Source organism: Neophocaena asiaeorientalis, unplaced genomic scaffold, assembly GCF_003031525.2.
Source record: "Neophocaena asiaeorientalis asiaeorientalis breed wild unplaced genomic scaffold, Neophocaena_asiaeorientalis_V1.1 scaffold91, whole genome shotgun sequence".
In the NCBI taxonomy this organism is placed as follows: domain Eukaryota; kingdom Metazoa; phylum Chordata; class Mammalia; order Artiodactyla; family Phocoenidae; genus Neophocaena; species Neophocaena asiaeorientalis.
The window spans coordinates 2,747,690-2,767,279 of record NW_020173198.1 but is presented as its reverse complement, the minus strand read 5'-3'; the positions used below and the strand labels follow the sequence as shown (position 1 = coordinate 2,767,279).

The window sequence follows — 19,590 nt, the reverse complement described above, 5'->3', positions numbered from 1 at the left end:
CGACCTATGTACCTGTCACCAGCTTCATTAATTATCTACATTCTGCCATTTTTGTTCCATCTCTTCCCCTAACATTTAAAAATAAATTGTAGCTATCATATCATTTCACTCATAAATTTTTTGTATGCATCTCTAACAGATAAGGAGTTTGTTTTTATATAATCCCAATGCCACTATCATACCTGACAATAATTAATTATTATGCTGTAATACCCAGTCCATATTCAAATATCCTTGATTGCCCCCAAATTATTTTTTTTAATAGTTGATACAAACTGAGGCCAAACATGGCAATGGCTTTGAAGTCAAAGATGTGACCTTCATCTGGGCAGCTGAGTCAGTGTAGCCTGATGGCTCTGCCATATGGTGGGGTCTCTGCACCCTTGGGCCTGGAGATCATGATGGCATCTTAACAGGGCAGTTGGTGGGAAAGGCACTAACCCAGGTGCCCAAGAGCCTTCCTTAGGTGTTGACCTCAGGCTTGGTCTAGGCCCTTGCCTGTTACCAGAGGGTGCTCTCTTGTAGGTGGGCTGCAGGATCTGAAATCTATGTGCAGAGTCCACGCTCGGGAAGATATAGGTGTGGTCATCTTGAGAGTCCCAGGAGATTCAGGTTTGAAGCAGACCCCCAGCCAGCAGGGGAAGGAGAGGTGAGCAGAGAATTCTGCCTTGAGAGAGGGGCCCAACGAGGTATTCAGGCTCCAGCCAGAAGGTTGGAATTCAGATCCATACCGTACTCCCACCAAGGGATGAGAACACAGATGCAGAACCAGGGTAGAAGCTGAGGCCCATATCCTGTTCTGTACAGACCAGGGGACAGGCTGCATCTGGGACCAGACAGATGTCTAAGTAGGGAGAACTGCTCACCCATGTGCAGGGGCCAGCCTAGGACAGCAAGATAAATTCCAGACCCCCTAGGGGGTAGGGCTCCCCATCTCCTGCCTGCCTTGGCCAGGACTGATTTAGTAGCTGAATCTGTTGATTAAATATCTCAGTCCCAGCGCTACTGTATCAGCCAGGATTCTCTTGGTAACAAAGGACAAGAAAACCCAATTAAATCTGGCTTAAGGACAAAAAAGTGTTCTTTGGCCCATGTTACAGGAGAGTATGAGTTCGCTGGCTTCAGGCATGGCGGGATCCAGGAGTTCACATGATGCCATCAGGAAGCTGCCTCCCTCCATCACGTATCTCTGCTTTCCTCTGTGTTGGCATCATCCTCAGGTTCCAAGTGGTGGTCCCTGATGATGTCGCTCTTGATTTCAGCACTCCCTGCAGAAAGAGACTCTCCCCAAGAAAGTCCCAGACTGAGGCCCCACTGGCCAGGCCTGGGTTGCAACCTGGGGTGAGGCCCACATTATGCACATTGAAGTCAGGTCGAGGGAAGGGTGGATTCCCGATGGAAAATTGAGGTGCTGTCTCCAAAAGAAGGGAACATCACCAGGGAAAGTAGAAAACGATACCCAAGCTAGATCCTTTTTCTTTTCCTCTAAGAATGCAGAAATCACATGCTGTTGAATTTATTCACTAAACCTTCCCCAAGGCTTAATTTCTGAACCAAGCTTCGCTCCTAGCCACGAGATACTTTTCTTGGGCATTTCCGCCCGGCCTTGCACCGACACCCCAGCTTGGTATCCCCGCCCCCAGGCCCCTCGGCCCCGGTCCCGGCTCCGCTTCCTCTTACTGTCTGCAGCAGTGCCCGACTCCCACCTTTGAATCCTCCGCTCCCCGCTTTGCCCCTCACTGCCAGTCATCCCTAAGTCCTACCATTTCCACTGCCCAAACCTGCCTCCTTCCAAGTCCAGCGCCCCCTTCCCCTGCTGCCCGCTGCCCCCGCCGCCTCCCCGCTCCGCTCACTCATCTGCTCAGTCCCTGCATCTCATCAGCAGAGCCGTTATCGATCGCCCCACACTCAGACGTTTTGCTGGGGCCGGGAATCGGACACGCTGTCTGCCCCTGTGAGCTCTCACCCAGGCAGGAGGGCCCAGGGGGATAACGGCAAACCACAGTTCAGTGGGGCTGGGACAGTGGCGGGAGATGAGCCGAGGGCCTCGCCGCTGCAGAATGCCTCAGGGGAGAGGCCACAGTCCCCGGCCAGCTCGTGCTGCCGGGGCATCCTGGGAAGAGGCTACGCCCCGACTGACCAAAGGCGGCTCACAGATTGCAGCTGGCTCACAGCGTGTTTTCAAAGTTTTTAATTAATTGCCAACATTTAAAAATTGGAAGGGATTCCGTGCAAAATAGGGATTTTTGACTTTTATTGAGAAACTAGACGATCTGGCGACACGAGGTCACATCCACTCCTGGAAGCTTTGGCGGAGCTGAGTCACGGCGCCGCAGTCCCCACCACTCCTACTTGTGTCCCCAACACAGTGGCACAGTTGTCCTGACACCACACCACCTCTCCCATTTGCCATGCTTGCCCGGGCCCTGCGTGCATGTGCACTGGCGACCTTCTCCATTATCAGACATTCTCTGGCTCTTCCATCCTTATGCAACTTTCATCCCCTCTGGTCCCTAGGAAACTACTCTCTTCTGTGCCTTTGCTCCTGCCCTTCCCAGCACCTGGAATACCTAGTCGGTCTCATTACAAACCCTGCCTTTGGAAACATCAAGGTTCTGCTTCACCCACCAGCCTCCTGCACACCCTTAGCCTGCCCCAGGCCCCTTCTGGTGGTCTCAGCCACCCCTTCCGGGCACCAAGTCATGTACTTCCCTAGGGTATCCCTCAGTTTCCTGAGCCTTTGGTGTCCCAAACGGGTGCCCCCGGCCAAATCTATCCTGCAGGCGTATTCCGTTTGGCACTCACCATGTTGTACCGCTTGTGAAACATTTGACAACATTGGAAAGTTGGCTTTTGATGAGCTGGCTATATTCCCTCTGTGGCATCCACCGGCTGGAGCCCAGTGACCCCTGCGGCCTCTGGACTTGCAGGTGTGCGTTCCCCAGCTCACCAGCGTCCCTGTGCCGCTCACGTCTGTGGTGCTGCAAGCATTTGAGTCTGTGACACCTAATTATTCATACTTTCATGAACTCCTTAAGGAGAGGAGACTTGCTCTCATCTTTTGTGTCTCAGACAGGCCAGGATCCTGAAAGGCCCCCACGTGGTATGAATAAAATTGCGAGAATTGCCTGCTGGGGCCTGAGCCCAAATCGAGGGGAAGCTTTTTTTTTTTTAATTTATTTTTTATTGAAATATAGTCAATTTACAATATCGTGTTAGTTTCTGGTGTACAGCACAGTGATTCAGTTATATATATATATATATGCATATATATGTTATGTATATACATATATACACATATATATATATTCCTTTTCAGATTCTTTTCCCTTATAGGTTATTACAAAATACTGAGTAGAGTTCCCTGTGCTATACAGAAGGTCCTTGCTGGTTATCTGTTTTATATATAGTCGTGTGTATATGTCAATCCCAACTTGAGGGGAATCTTGACCTAAGTCAGCAGGAGTAATGCTAGGCTCCACTCTGGAGTGGATGGGGTTCTCCTGTGCCTGCTGCCAGCCTCTGCCAGCAACAGGGAACTGCTGCACCAGAACTTAGGGGAGCAGGGAGTCTCCAACCATGCTAACCCTGAGCAGCCAGCCTCAGCAGGTACTTCCATCCAGGCGGTAGATTGGGTACAAGATAATGATGGCAGCTTGCGTTTCTTGAGTGTGTATTATGTGCCAGTCATCATTCAAAGCACTTTACACGTATGAGCTCGTTTATTCCATACAGCAGTCCTATGAGACTGGTACTGTGGTGATCAGCTCCATCCTACAGATGGGGAAGCTGAGGCCCAGAAAAGCAGAAGAACTTGCTGGTAGGCACATGAATACCAGGCAATCTGGTGCCCACCACCTGGTCCCGCCTTTCAATAGAGAGTAACTGTGGTCACTGGCAAGCCGGGCCCTGCCTAGAGCAGCCATCACTCTGCCCTGGCCCCATCCTGCCGGATGGCTTAAATCTTCAAGAGAGGCCAAAAATGCACATTGTTATGTGAAAGCTCTCAGTTTTTAGATATCAGCTGGTTCTGAAATTTTTAACTGCTCTATGGGCCAAACCAGCCCAGATTCAGCTGTAGGTCCTCCAGTTAGTGACCCCGTCTGTCAGGTCCCATCCCCGTCCTTTGTCCTCTGAGTCTGTGATGCCAGGAGGTCAGAGTCATTGGCCCCCAGCCTGGCATGTAATAGGTTAAATGTAGCTTGTTAAATGTCACGTGTCCCCACCATCTTCTTCAAGTAGCTTCATCACAAAGAAGGTTTTCATTGCTCTTCCTCCCAAAGGACATATGAAAGGTCATTGAGATCTCCTCTCAATAAAGCATTCAAGTTCAGGTGGAAAGAGCAGGTTTAGTTCCCAGAGCTAGATCTCAAGATAGATGGGGATAGGCCTGTTCCCCGGCTGAGGACAGGTGAGCACATGGGGCCACGAGGTAGTAGGCGCAAGGGTCCAGTCGCAAGCCCAGCTGCGAGAGCCTAGAGGGGGACCCTCGACTCAACCCGAGGAGGTGGGGAGGGGCAGATCGGGAGAGCCAGGGGCTTCCCGGAGGGGTCGTCAGCTCCTGAGCCAGGTCCCGAAGCCTACGTGGCAGCTCTCTGGGCAGCGCAGCTCACTCCCCGAAGTCCCCCGTGCTTGACAAGCCTCCCAATCAGCCCACAGCCCCTCGGCCCCTCCTGCTGTGGACCCAGCACTTCCCGGCAAAGAGAGCAGTAAGGGACGGCAGCCCATGTCCTCCCTGTGCAGTGGAGCCAGCGTGGATGCCCAGCAGGTGACAGAACCCCTAGAGTGTGGGCCCCCTCGCGCTGTGCATGAATGAGGTCCAGTGACACACAGCTGGTTCGACTCCAATTGTCACCCACACCGAGGAAGGGTTTGCTTTAATGGACCCTCCCTGGCATCCGGCACATAGGCTTAGACAATGCTTTGCTCCAGATTATTTCCTTCAGGCTTTTTCGCCTGTGCTGAGGGCAGTTGTTGGTCTCTAGGGAAAGTGTTTTGTGAGCACAAGAGCCCCCGCCTCTGCTTGGGTTGTTGTCATGATAGAGCCGGGCCGCCATCAATCTTTGCTGAGCAATTCATGTGCTCATTGGAAGAGACATGTCATTTGACCCCAGGACCAGGGAGGAGAGTGGCCTTATCGAGTCAATTCAGTTACTTAGATCAAAATAATATTAATGTTGTTGTGTTTAAAATGCATTACGGTCTCAACGTGATTGGTTCTCGTCAACTGGAAAGAAGGATAAAGTCTTTCTTTGGACTAGAGAAGGTGCTCCCATTGACTACGTGGCAGCCACAGAGTTTCAAAGTGTCCTTTTGAAAATCCACTGCAAAAGGGGTTTGAAACAGCATCAACAAAAGGGCATAGCAATAACTCTAGTTAAACGAGGAAGGAATTATGAGCACCAAGGAAGCAAGTACACACACACACACACACACACACACACACACACACACACACACAAATGGTAAGGTCAGCAGCAGCATGGAGTTTCACCTCGATTTCTTGGAAGCTGAGGCAAAGGAGGAAACAGCCAGGACTAGAGCCCTCAGTTGGAAAGGAGGGAGCAGGCTGGTTGTTTAGGAGTGAAAGGATTTTCCCTTGGATCTATTCCCAAAGGCACCCCTCATGCAGAGCTTTACAGAGGGATGCCAAGTAGTACAGACCTGCAAAATCTCAACCCCCTCTTCTCCACGGAGCAGACATGTGTCTCACATAGCTCTGGACCACACTCTTGAGGTGTGATGTCTGTTGCATCGATATGTATGTAAATACATAGGAAAAGTCTGGAAGGACACAAGCATACGTACACATGCTCCCCACCAGTGCCCACAGTGACTGCCTCTAGGGAGTGAGGAGAGAGCTAGGATGGGAGTACGAGATAGTTGGTCCACGGGGACTAATTAAGAAATAGAAGTGGGGACTCAGAGTTCCACCCAGAGCGGGTGGCCAGGCTAGCACGGCCAAGACGGAGGCCCTCTCCAGGTCTGGCTTGACCCAAAGGGAGGTGGCAGTAGGACCTCAGGGTGCCAGCCAGAGTGGCTCCCTGTGCACCAGCTGTGTGACCTCAGAGAAGGCTGAAGCTCAGTTTCTTCATCTGTCAGATGGGCCCTAATGCCCAAGACCTTGGAGAGTTGTTCCAAAGACAGCATGGGCCAATGCATGCAGCCTTTATTTTTTTTTTTTTTTAAACACATGGAATCCCCAGAGAAGTGACTCCCTACCGTTCCCCACCAGGGATCCCATCCTGGTGATGCTTGGACCAAATCCACCCACCCACAGATACAGCTTGTTTGGTCTGCAGGGTGTTGGAAACTTGGCAGGTTTAAACACCATTAGGTAGGCGGCATGAACCTCTCAGCTCCCCACACCCCCCACCACTCCCTGTGGTTTCCACCCTAACCCTCTTCTCTCTCCTACCTGCCTGATGCTAGGGGCATGAGAGGTCACACCCCTGTCCCAGCCTGCTCCCCTCTTTCTGTCCCCACTCAGCCAGGCTTCTTGGAGAGAGCTGAGGTCAGACGGGGCTCTAGGCCGTTCGCGGACGGTCAAGGAGCCCATTGTGGAAACCAGGCATCTCCTTACGGAAGCCAGGATGCCCATGTGACGACTGTGCGGACTGAAAGGTCTCCTCCCCACCCCACCGCCTCTTTCAGTGAGAGCGTGTCTGTCTCACCAGATGTTTCCACGGCGGTAATTTTGCGGGACTAGTCATTGAAAGCTGCCCAGGCTGTCCTTCTCCAATAGCTATTTCCTGATTAATTCACAGCACACACTTGCGCTGTGCCTCCACTAAACAGAGAACACATCCGTATAAACGTGTAAAAGAGCGCTTTGAGAACCGACTTTTCTGACAGGCGGCAAATAGTAGCCTGCCATCCTGCAATTGGACGACTGAAGCTGGGTTCCTGTGGTGTCACACGGGCTTGACGTTTCTCATCCTAAATTGCTACGGAAACCTTCGTAGCAATAACTTAGTGAACTAGGAAGTTAGTTGGAGCTTCGTTGCCTGGATTTCAGGAGGGCTAAGGCAGGGGGAAATAAGTATAGATGGACACCTCTGGGATCTCAGATCTTATATCCCAAGAGCAGATCAGAAGCCAAAGCAAGATGGAAAACGGTCTGGGGTTGAAACCAACAGGCTACCATTTTTCTGATCAGGTTTCTTCTCTGATGATTGTTAGAGAGCAGTGTTCCCCGGGGAGAAAAATACCTGTGTTTATTCACTTATAATTCCAAAGGGATTACTGAGCAGCAGCTGTGTGCCAGGCCCTTGCTGGGCCCTTGGACGAGATTAGTAGGCTCTCTGCTGTCTTGGAGCTTAACTCTGAGTGGGGGAGACAATAAATAAGTTAGAAAGCTGATGAACAAGACCATTTCAGAGACCAGGAGGAAAGAACACAGGGCCATGGGCTAGAGAGGTGACTGGATGGGGCAGGGGCTGCTCTAGGGAGAGCAGCTACATCTCTCTGAAGACAAGGAGGGGCCAGCCTTGCAGGTTTCCGGAGCAGAACATTCCAGGCAGGTGCCCAGGTCCCAAGGTGGGCAGGAGCTCACTGGGATCACAGAGTAGCAAGCAGAGCGGTGTGTTGGAAGCAGAAGGGGAGGGGAGAGAGAGGTAGTCACAGGACCAGATCACGCAGGCCACGTTGACCGCTGAAGGGAGCTGGAATTATTCTCCACGTAGTAGGAAATCATTGGGTGTTTGTTTTTTGTTTTTGTTTTTTTGTGTGTGGTACGCGGGCCCCTCACTGTTGTGGCCTCTCCCGTTGCGGAGCACAGGCTCCGACGTGCAGGCCCAGCGACCATGGCTCACAGGCCCAACTGCTCCGCGGCACGTGGGATCTTCCCAGACTGGGGCACAAACCCGTGTCCCCTGCATTGGCAGGCGGACTCTCAACCACTGCGCTACCAGGGAAGCCCCATTGGGTGGTTTTAAGCAGGGGCCTGCCGTGATCTGATTTAAGTTGTTTTGGTTTGGTTTGATTTTTTCCGGCAGTGCCGTGCGGCTTGTGGGATCCCAGTTCCCTGAGCAGGGATTGAACCCGGGCCCCCTGCTGTGGAAGTGCAGAGTCCTAACCACTGGACCGCCAGGGAATTCCCTGATTTAAGGTGTTTTTAAAGAAAGACTGGCTGCTGGAAATGCAGTGTGTGTGCCGGAGTGGGGTGGGGGTGGGTGGGTGACGGTGCAGAGTGGATACACAGAGAGCACTTAGGAGGATACGGTTGTTGTCCCAGGAGAGATGACTGTGACCCGGGCTAGGAGGCAGCCACCATTCAGGGAGAAGAGGTCAGATTCCGGAGAGGTTTTGGAGGTAGAGCCGCAGGGCTTCTGATGGATTGGATGTGTGAGTGAGACAGCGAGAAGACTCAAGCCCTCCTAGGTTTGGGGCAGCTGGTTGAACGGCGGAACCACTTTTGAGATGAAAGATGACAAGGTTTGGGAAGAGTGGATTGATCATTCTGTTTGGGGCCTGTTAGATATCCAAGAAGAGAGGTCACACGGTCACTGTGGGCTGGATGGAGAGGTCAGGATTGGAGATTAAAATAGTCAGGAATCCAGTGTTAATTGGCATTATTCACAATAGCCAAGACATGGAAGCAACCTAAATGTCTACTGACAAACGAATGGATAAAGAAGATGTGGTACATATACACAATGGAATACTACTCAGCCATAAAAAAGGACAAAAATAATTCCATTTGCAGCAACATGGGTGGACCTAGAGATTATCATACTAAGTGAAGTAAATCAGACAGAGAAAGACAAATATCACTTATATGTGGAATCTAAAAAATGATACAAATGAACTTACTCACAAAATAGAAACAGACTCACAGACATAGAAAACAAACTTATGGTTACCAAAGGGGAAAGGGGGTGGGGAAGGATAAGTTAGGAGTTGGGAATTAGCAGATACAAACTACTATATATAAAATAGATAAACAACAAAGACCTACTATATAGCACAAAGAACTATATTCAATATCTTGCAGTAAAACATAATGGAAGGGACTTCCCTGGTGACGCAGTGGTTAAGAATCCGCCTGCCAATGCAGGGGACACGGGTTCGATCCCTAGTCCGGGAAGATCCCACATGCCATGGAGCAACTAAGCCCGTGAGTCACAACTACTGAGCCTGCGCTCTAGAGACCGTGCGCCACAACTACTCAACCCACATGCCACAACTACTGAAGCCCGCGCACCGAGAGCCCGTGCTCCGCAACAAAGAGAAGCCACCGCAATGAGAGGCCCGCACACCGCAACGAAGAGTAACCCCTGCTCGCCACAGCTAGGGAAGGCTCACGCACAGCAACAAAGACCCAATGCAGCCAAAAGTATAAATAAATAAATAAAATTTATTTTTAAAGAAAACATAATGGAAAAGAATATATATATACACACACATATAAAACGGAATCACTTTGCTGTACATGTGAAACTGAAACAACATAGTAAATCACCTATACTTCAATAATAAAATTAAACAGGAGTCACCAATGAGAGAATGATAGTTAGGGCCCTGGGCCTGAGTGGGACCCCCTAGTGAGAGGGTGCAGGAAAATCGGGAGGCCGGGGACCAGCCCAACTGGTCAAGGCCCAGCTGAAGAGGAGCAACAGCGGGGAGCCTGGGCTGCGGTGAGAGCGGGGGCCGGAGGACAGCCTACCTGAGAAAGGAGAACTTCCCGGTGGGTCTGATCCCCTGCTGGACCCTAAAGCTGATTGTCCAAACCAGGGCACCCCTGAGAGTGAAAAGAAGGCTCTGTGAGTGATAGACCAGGGCAACAGGAATAAATCAGAATCATCCAGGCAAACAGGGAAGTTCTGTGACCCAGTTGCTGGCACCCTTGGCAGGGTGGGTTCGTGTAGAGGAGGAGGCAGAGGCCAGCGGGCAGGAGGTGCAGCTGTGACTGTGACTCTTAGAGTTTGCTGTAAAGGTGGACAAACAGATTGTGGGGCACCCCAGCAATAAGAAGGAATAAAACTACTCATTGACACAACATGGATGAATCTCAGAGTTATTATGCTGAGTGAAAGAAGCCAGGCCCCAAAGAGTTCACAGTGTGCGATGCCTTTCATAGAAAAATTCTAGAAAAGGTAGAGTAATCTATAGTGACAGAAGGCTGATGGGTGGTTGGCTCGGGGTGGGGGAAGAAGATAGGGTGGCAGGGATTACATAGGAGTACGAGGAACCCTTGTGGGTGATGGGTGTGTTCATTACCTTGATCATGGGTGGATATGTGTTAAAACTTATCAAGTACTGTGCTTTATTATTTTTTTATTGAAGTATAGTTGATTTACAATGTTGTGTTAGTTTCAGGTGTATAGCACAGTGATTCAGTTATATATAGTTATATATATATGTGTGTGTATATATATATATCCTTTGCAGATTCTTTTCACTTGGAGGTTATCACAAAATATTGAATATAGTCCCCTGTGCTATAAGTAGATCCTTGTTGGTTATCTATTTTAAACTTAGGAGTGTGTATCTGCTAATCCCTAACTCCTAATTTATCCCTCCCTTTCCCCTTTGGTAACCATAAATTTATTTTCTATGAATGTGGGTCTATTTCTGTTTTGTAAATAAGTTCATTTGTATCTTTTTTTTTTTTTTTTTTGCGGTACGTGGGCTTCTCACTCTTGTGGCCTCTCCCGCCGTGGAGCACAGGCTCTGCACGCACAGGCGTAGTGGCCATGGCTCACAGGCCCAACCGCTCCGCTGCATGTGGGATCTTCCAGGACCGGGGCACGAACCCGTGTCCCCTGCATTGGCAGGCAGACTCTCAACCACTGCGCCACCAGGGAAGCCCTGTATCTTTTTTTTAGATTCCACATATAAGCAATATCACATGATATTTGTCTTTCTCTGTCTTACTTGACTTAGTATGATCATCTCTGGTACCACATCTTCTTTATCCATTAAGTTGTATGCTTTAAACATGTACAGTTTACTGTATGAGGTATGTATTATATTCCTCGAGAAAGCTGTTTATTCAAAATGTTTTTGTGGGCTTCCCTGGTGGCGCAGTGGTTGGGAGTCCACCTGCCAATGCAGGGGACACGGGTTCGTGCCCCGGTCCGGGAAGATCCCACATGCCGCGGAGCGGCTGGGCCCGTGAGCCATGGCCGCTGAGCCTGCACATCCGGAGCCTGTGCTCCGCAACGGGAGAGGCCACAACAGTGAGAGGCCCGCGTACCGCAAAGAAAACCCAAAAAACTGTTTTTGTGTAAAGAGGTATGGCCAAATAAGGCAGTAGCAGGAGGAGGTGTTATTTGATGTTTTTTTCTTTTCTTTTTTTCCCTTTTTTTTTTGGCTGCATTGGGTCTTCTTTGCTGTGCGCGGGCTTTTTCTAGTTGCAGCAAGTGGAGGCTACTCTTCATTGTGGTACGAGGGCTTCTCATTGCAGTGGCTTCTCTTGTTGCGGAGCATGGGCTCTAGGCGCACAGGCTTCAGTAGTTGTGGCATTAGGGCTCAATAGTTGTGGTGCATGGGCTTAGTTGCTCCGTGGCATGTGGGATCTTCCCAGACCAGGGCTCGAACCCGTGTCCCCTGCATTGGCAGGCAGATTCTTAACCACTACGCCACCAGGGAAGCCCCCTAATTTTAAGTATGACCCAAGAAGCGTTGAACACCTGCCTCATACGGGGCACATGTGCTGGGAGAGGAGGAGACAGAAGGCTAGCAGGGACCCTTTTGTGAAGGTTACTATATGTCATGCTGAGGGGTTCGGAATTCATCTCATGGGTCCACACAAGTGCAGCGCCCACACCGCATCCTCTGGGCTCCCCTCCACTTGTGGCCACAGCTGCGTTGGGACAGTCCCAGGCGTGCTGACTGGGCACCACTTCCAGCGCTTCCAGGCTCTGAGCCTTTCTGCTTGGGTCCTTTTGCCGAAGTTTCTAGAGGGCCTAGCCTGTGGTCATGGCGGGGAGTCAGTTTCCCCAGGGGCAGCCATCAACAGCAGGGAAGGGAGTCAGTGGATAAACACCCAGCCTCCCGCCTTTGGAGGGAGACTTCTGAGATGCATTCTGCCGGTCCCTCACAGTGTCCCAGCTGGATGGAGCCCCAGTTCCCCACAGCAGTGACCAGCCCCAAAACCTTTTTGGGTTTTCACCTGCCCTACCTGACTCTCCCTCTTAGGAGCACCTGCTGATAAGCTACCTGCACTCAAATCCTTGTCTCAGGCTCTGCCCTCAGGGCCCCCAAAATATGGCACCCATGGAACCTAGGGCATCTGCATTTTATGTGCCTGCCAAGCTTTTCTGACACAGGAGGCCCAGGAACCATACTTTAAAGAACCCTGCTATAGGCAGTGAAAAAAAACATGAAGAATTTCACAAAGGGATGTGACTGGGCCAGATCTGCTCTTGTAGAAAACTAAGGCGGGTGGCAATGTGAAGCTGAGGTCGCAGGAGCAAGAGACAGGAAGCAGGGAGACCAATTAGCAGGCTATTACATGTGTCCCAGCAGGAGGTAATGATGATGAAGATGGTGATGGAGGCCGCCTCTTTGTGTAAGTCCTTTGATTTATAACATATGTAACCCTTTGCACCGAAATGAAAAGGAGTCTGATTTAACAGCCCCAGTGCTGTAGTCGCAGAAAGCTCACGTTTCCAGCGTCCCACATTTGTCTTTTTCACGTGCTCCTTTCAAAATTTGATACATCAGTCCGATGCCACGCATCTTCATTTTGTGAAATTTTGTGTTTTCAGGATCTTGACATTGGAGCCAAAAATGTGAAGCTTTATGTCAACAAAAAACTCATCTTTGATGGCAACTTAGACAAAGGAGGTGACGAGGCCCCACAGAGCATCCTGGTGGGCCTGCAAAATGAGAGGATGGAAAATAGCGTTGCTGCCCACTCAGAAGAAAGCAAAGGTGCCCACAAGAGGAACAGCACCGATGGGGACAAGCAGCTCGGTGCCAGTTACTCGCAGCCAGCTGGAGCAACAGAGGATGTGAAGGCTTCTTCACAAGGACATTTATTTGGTGGAAGGATGAATTCTCCTGACTGCATGAAAGACAATTTGTCCAAGTTAGAGGAAGAGTGCAGCTTTTTAGCCACACCATCCTCGCCGGGTGGCATGCCCAGTGTCCCTCCCCACTCCTCCCCCGCAGAATGCCCTCCTCCTCTTGACCAGGAGCTCTCGCTGATCCAACAGCTGGAAAACCTTACGGGCAGAAAAGTCTCTGAGCCTCCAGGGAAAACCCCATCCTGGTTACAACCTTCTCCCGCAGGGAAAGGCAGGAAGCAGGGAGGCCTGAAGTCAAAACCCCTCTGGCTGAGTCCGGAGAAGCCGCTGGACTGGAGAGGCAGGCTTCCGTCAGAGGATATCATCCGTGAGGGGCCTAGAGAGACCGAGGCTGGAGATAAAGACCCCAGGCGTGAGCAAGGGCGGACAAGCAGCTGGGATGTCATCGCCAGCGAGAGAGCTCAGAGAGCGACCCCCAGAGTCTGCGGTGATGACTTCGACATCTTTAACCAACCCTCCCACAGGGAGCACCCTGCTAGTGGGAGGAGGGGCCTGAGGAAGGACGCCCTCAGCAACAGTCATAGTGATGGCCAGCCAGACAGCAGAGGTAAGCTTGGGAAGCAGTCTGACTCGGGGCCATCTCACCTGAGCCAGGGCCACTGATTGGCATGAAGCCATTTTGCTCCCTGGACCTCAGTTTCCTCATCTGCAAAGCAAGTGGGTTCTTCTCAACTAAGCGTCACAAATTCCCTGTCTCAGGGGCCACGGGGTGGCAGCAGTGTGTGAAATGGGCAAGGCACACTTTGCATGTTAAACTCAGAGATATATTTGTCATTACCTCCAAGATACGTTCCTTTGTCCATTTTTCTTGCAAAACATGGCTTTTCCAATCTAGACTGCTATCCCACCTCTGATAGAGACGTTGGTCTCTAAGAACTTCACTTCTTTGTAACCATACCATTAGAAAAATAATACAGGTGTGATGAAAAATAGCAATCAATTCTTGCCTGGGGGTTGGAAGGACTATAGGGAATGGTGGGGACTATGGTATTCAGGAATACAAGACCAGTATATGCCAGATCTCCCTTTTCCTTTTATCAAGAGAAATCAAAATTGTAGAATATTCTTGTTTTTCAACATTGGCAACTGATGGAGATTATTTTTAAACCACTGTGTGGGTCAAAAAATATATATATACATCTGCTAGCAGGATTCACCTGCTCTGTGAACTTTGCAGTAGATTATCTCTAAGAGATCTGAAAGGAGGTGCCAACGGCTGGGTTTCTGAATATTTGCCCTCAGATTTGGCTACTGGGATGGAGTGTAGCATAGCAACAAGGAGTCAAACCATTTGAATTCAAGCTCTGCTACTTATAGGTCTGGGACCTCTAGACTGGGTCCTATAGAGCTGGGCATTTCCACTTTCTGAGCCTCAGCATCTTCATCTGTGAAATGGGAATGAACCCCCACTCCCCACAGTGTTGTGAAAAATGAATGAGTTGATAGCTTCAAAATATTGACCAGAGCCTGGCATGTGGAAAGTGCTCCAGAAGTGGTGGCCATGATTTCAACACTAGCTTCTACATCCTTTATTGTCCACAGAGCTCCTGGACCTACCAAGGCAAGGCTCACCTCTAGATCCTCTGAGTTTATCCCCACCCCCTACCACACAGGAGCAGAAGCCCTAGAGTCAAACTGACTGGGCATGTATCCTGGTTCCCCACTGCCAACCCACACTGTGGGCAAGTTCTGAAATCCCCCTGAGCCTCAGTTTCCTCGTTTATAAGGACACCAGTAATATCCAACTCACGAGGGGCTGGGAGGATCAAATGAGATCCTATGTGTGCTGCGTTTGGCACTGTGCCTGGGACATAAGCGCACCCAACAGATGTTAGCTTCTGCTATTTCTTCTTATAATTGTTGTTGTTATCATCATCATCACGGTCATCCCCATTCTGTGACTCTGCCTCTTGGTGATTCTGTATGTGAAGCCAGTGTGTATATTTTCAGTGAATTACATTAGCATCTGCACTGTGACTGTCTACTGGACAGACCCCAAAGGCCTGCATTTAGCCAGAGTTCACACATAGAAATGTGAAGCGTCTGTGGCCTCTTTCAGGCCCTTGATGTTACTTAGGGCAGAGCAAGTCCCTCAGACTCTTTGAGTGCCTTTCCATGGTGAGTGGCTGGCTCCCTTCTCCCAGGCAGGGCTTCCCCTTCTGGCTCCCCAGCCTTACAGATTCTGCTGCCCACGCCCACCAAGACTTAACCCTGAGACTGGTTATCAGGGAGGAGAGCAGAGTGGGAGAACAGAACCGAGAAGCTCTTTGGGGGCAGGGACTGCGGCTTATTTGTGTTGGGGTCCCCAGGACCCAGGTGCCTGACTCATGGTGGGTCTTCTGCAGTGTGAGAGAAATGATGGAAAGAAGGAACTGCAATGGCTAGATGCATGGCCTGTTTGCCGTAAGCCAGGCTGTCATTTGGGCACGTTACTCAAACGGGTTCATTTAATCCTCATACTAGTCCCATTTTACAGATAAAGAAAATGTGAGGTAAGAAAGCAGGGTGAGATGGGAGGTTCGAGATGGTGGCATAGGAAGATCCTGAACTCAGCTCCTCGCATGGACACAACAAAACTACAGCTACATGTAGACTAATTCCCTCTGAAAAGGACCTGAAAACTGGATGAACAGAGTCTCCACAAGAAAGGGTAAAAGGGCAGCATCAAGGCAGGTAAGAGAGGCAGAGAGATGACCTCATCAAGGAAAAAACCACACCCCGGGTGTGACAGTCCACAGATGGGGAGGGATTACACAGGTACAGTTACTTTCCCTGGGGATTGAGGGATTTGAGCTTCACGTCAGGCACCCCGGTCCTTAGATCCTGCACAAGAGAAATGAGGCCCCAAAACATCTGGCTTTGAAAACCAATGGGGAATACACTCAAAACTATAGAACTGCAGAGAATGGAAAGCTAGCTTTTAAAGGGCACACTTACACTCACTCCACCTGAAAACCAGCACAAAAACACCAGACTGAAAAGTGCATGGACCATAGGTGAATGGGACCCACCTACTAATCTCGAAGCATCTGCTGGAGAGGCAGGAACGACTTGGGATGCTCCCTGGGGACTGAGAAACTGGAGGGAGCCATTTTTCCAGTCTCAGGCTACCTTGCTGATTCCAATGCTGGTGGGTGCCATTTTGGAATTCTCCCTCTACTCTGTTAGCACCAGTTGGCACACCCCACTTAGAGCCCCACCCACCCCTGCACCTCAGCCAGGCCTCACAGCTGACTATGTGATAACCCTGCCCACTAGAACCCATCAGCCATTGTGGCCAGCATTGCAGTCTTTCCAGGGGCCAGCCCTGCCCACCAATGCATGGCAGCAGCATCCATGACCACAGCAAGAGGGTGCACGCAACCCGTAAGGGGACACTGCTTGAGGACCTGGCTCTGGTGGCCAGGCATGATTGCATTTCTGAGCCCCACAGGACATGTCCTACATAAGGCCACTCCTTCAAGACCAAGAGAGGTAGCTGATTTACTTAATATATAGAAACAAACACAGAAAATTAGGCAAGATGAGGAAACAGAGGAATATATTCCTATCAAAAGAACAAGACAGAACCACAGTAAAAGAACTAAACAAAACAGAGATAATCAATCTACCTGATAAAAAGCTCAAAATAATGGTCAAATGCTGCTCATAGAACTTGGGAGAAGAATGGACAAACATGGCGAGAACAACAAAGAGATAGAAAATATAAGAAAGTATCACACAAATTATAACTGAACTGAGAAATACACTAGAGGGGTTCAGCAGCAGATTGGATGAGGCAGAAAAACAGATCAGCAAGCTGGAAGACAAAGCAATGGAACTCACCCAGACTGAGTAGCATAATGAAAAAGGAATTTTAGAAAAATAAAGATATTTTAAGGGATCTTTGGAACATCAAGCAGAATAGCATTCATATTATAGGCTCCCAGAAGGAGAAGAGAGAAAGGGCAAGAAAAATTATTTGAAGGAATAGTGGCTGAAAATTTCCCTGGGGAAGGAAATAGACATCCAGGAAGTCCAGAGAGTTCTGAATAAGATGAACCCAAAGAGACACCCACCAAGACACACTATAATTAAAATGGTAAAAGTTAAGGACAAAAAGAGAATCCTAAAAGCAGCAAGAGAAAAGCAACTTGTGACATACAAGGAAATCCCTTTAAGGCTGTCAGCAGATTTTTTTTCAGCATAAACTTTACAGGCCAGAAGGGAATGGCATGACATACTCCAAATGCTGAAAGAAGAAAACTTCCAGTGAGAATTCTCTTCCCAGTGAGTTTATCATTCAGAATTGAAGGAGAGATTAAGAGTTTCCCAGGTAAGCAAAAGCTGAAGGAGTTTATCACCACTAAACTGGCCCTACAAGAAATGTTAAAGTGACTCTTTTAAAGTGAAAATAAATGACACTAATTAATAATATGAAAACATACAAATGTAAAAATCTTAGTGACAAAGGTAAATATATAATAAAAGTAGTGGATCAATTAGTTATAAAGCACAACTTCCCTGGTGGTGCAGTGGTTAAGAATCTGCCTGCCAATGCAGGGGACATGGGTTCAAGCCCTGATCTGGGAAGATTCCACATGCCGTGGAGCAACCAAGTCTGTGCCCCACGACTAATGAGCCTGCATGCTAGAGCCTACATGCCACAACTACTGAGCCTGTGCTCTAGAGCCTGTGAGCCACAACTGCTGAGCCCATGTGCCACAACTACTGAAGCCCGCACGCTCTAGGGCCCATGCTCTGCAACAAAGAGAAACCACCACAATGGGAAGCCCGCGCACTGCAACAAAGAGTAGCCCCCTCTCGCCACAACTAGAGAAAGCCTGCGCGCAGCCACGAAGACCCAACGCAGCCAAAAATAAATAGATAGATAGATAAATAAATAAATTTATTTATTTATTTTTTTAAAATCAATTATAAAGCAAGCTTGAAGGTTAAAAGGCAAAAATGTTAAAATTAACTAAAATTACAATAGTTTGTTAAGGGATACATAAAAAGATGTAGTACTTGTCATCAAAGTATAAAATGTGTGGAGGGGGAGTAGAAAGACAAAGCTTTGGACTGTGTTCAAATTTAAGTTGCTACCAACTTAAAACAGACTGCAGTTTACCTAGGATGGCATATGTGATCCTCATGGTAACCACAAGGAAAAAACTCATGGTACATACCCAAAAGAAAATGAGAAAGGAATCTAAATATAGCACTAAAGAAAGCCACCAAAACATAAGGGAAATGAGAAAAGAAAGAAACAGAGAAGAACTACAAAAACAGCTAGAAAACAATTCACAAAATGGCAGTAGTTACATACTTACCAATAATTACTTTAAATGGGCTAAATTCACCAATCAAAAGACAGAGAGTGGCTTAATGGATTAAAAGAAAAAACACTCATCTATATGCTGCCTACAAGAAGCTCATTTCAGAAGTAAGGACACACGCTGACTGAAAGTGAAGGGATAGAAAAAGATATTCCATGCAAGTGAAATGAAAAGAAAGCTGGAGTAGCTATTCTTATATCAGACAAAATAGACTTTGAAACAAGACTATAATAAAAGACAAAGAAAGGCATTACATAATGATAAAGGAGTCGATGCAACAAGAAGTTGTAACATTTATAAATGTATATGCACCCAACATAGGAGCTCCAAAATATATAAAGCAAATATTGATGGACTTAGAGAAATTGAAAGCAATACAGTAATAGTAGGGGACTTTAACACCCTGCTTACCTCAATGGATAAATCATCCAGACAGAAAATTGATAAGGAAACATCAGACTTAAGCAACACATTATAGCAGATTGGATTAACAGATATATACCAAATATTCCATCCAAAAGCAGCAGAACATACATTCTTCTCAAGTGCACATGGAACATTCTCCAGGATAGATCACATGTTAAGTCACAAAACAAGTCTCAATAAATTCAAGAAGTTTTAAATCATGTCAAGAATCTTCTCCAACTACAGTGGTATGAAACTAGAAATCAATCACAAGAAAAAAAATGGGGAAAACCACAAAAACATGAAGATTAAACAACATGCTACTGTGCGCGGCATTGAAGAAATCAAGGAGAAACAAAAAATACCTGGAGACAAATGAAAACAGAAATACAACATACCAAAATCTGTGGGATACAGCAAAAGTGGTTCTGGGAGGGAAGTTCATAGCAATACAGACCTACCTCAAGAAATAAGAAAAATTCCCAATAAACAATCTAACTTAACACCTAAAGGAACTAGAAAAAGAAGAACAAATAAAGCCCAGAATCAGTAGATGAAGGAAATAATAAAGATCAGAGCAGAAATAAATGAAGTAGAGACTAAAATAAAATAGAAAAAAATCAATGAAACTAAGAGCTGATTCTTTGAAAAGATAAATGTAGTTGACAAACCTTTAGCTAGACTAACCAAGAGAAAAAGAGAGAGGGCTCAAATAAATAAAATCAGAAATGATAGAGAAGTTACAACTAATACCACACAAATACAAAGGATAGTAAGAGACTACTATGAACAATTATATGCCAGTAAATTGGGCAACCTAGAAGAAATGG

The 19,590-nt window shown here is 48.1% G+C and overlaps 1 protein-coding gene across 4 annotated transcripts in view; it reads left to right on the top strand.

Annotated features, from left to right (window-relative positions):
* The window catches only part of KATNIP (katanin interacting protein), a 203,647-nt gene that overhangs the window by 146,811 nt on the left and 37,246 nt on the right, over window positions 1–19,590 (top strand). For all 4 annotated transcript variants that reach the window (XM_024744312.1, XM_024744311.1, XM_024744314.1 and 1 more), the window contains one exon: window positions 12,717–13,584. In XM_024744312.1, the coding sequence (XP_024600080.1) occupies window positions 12,717–13,584 (868 nt within the window). The remainder of the gene's footprint in view (window positions 1–12,716; window positions 13,585–19,590) is intronic.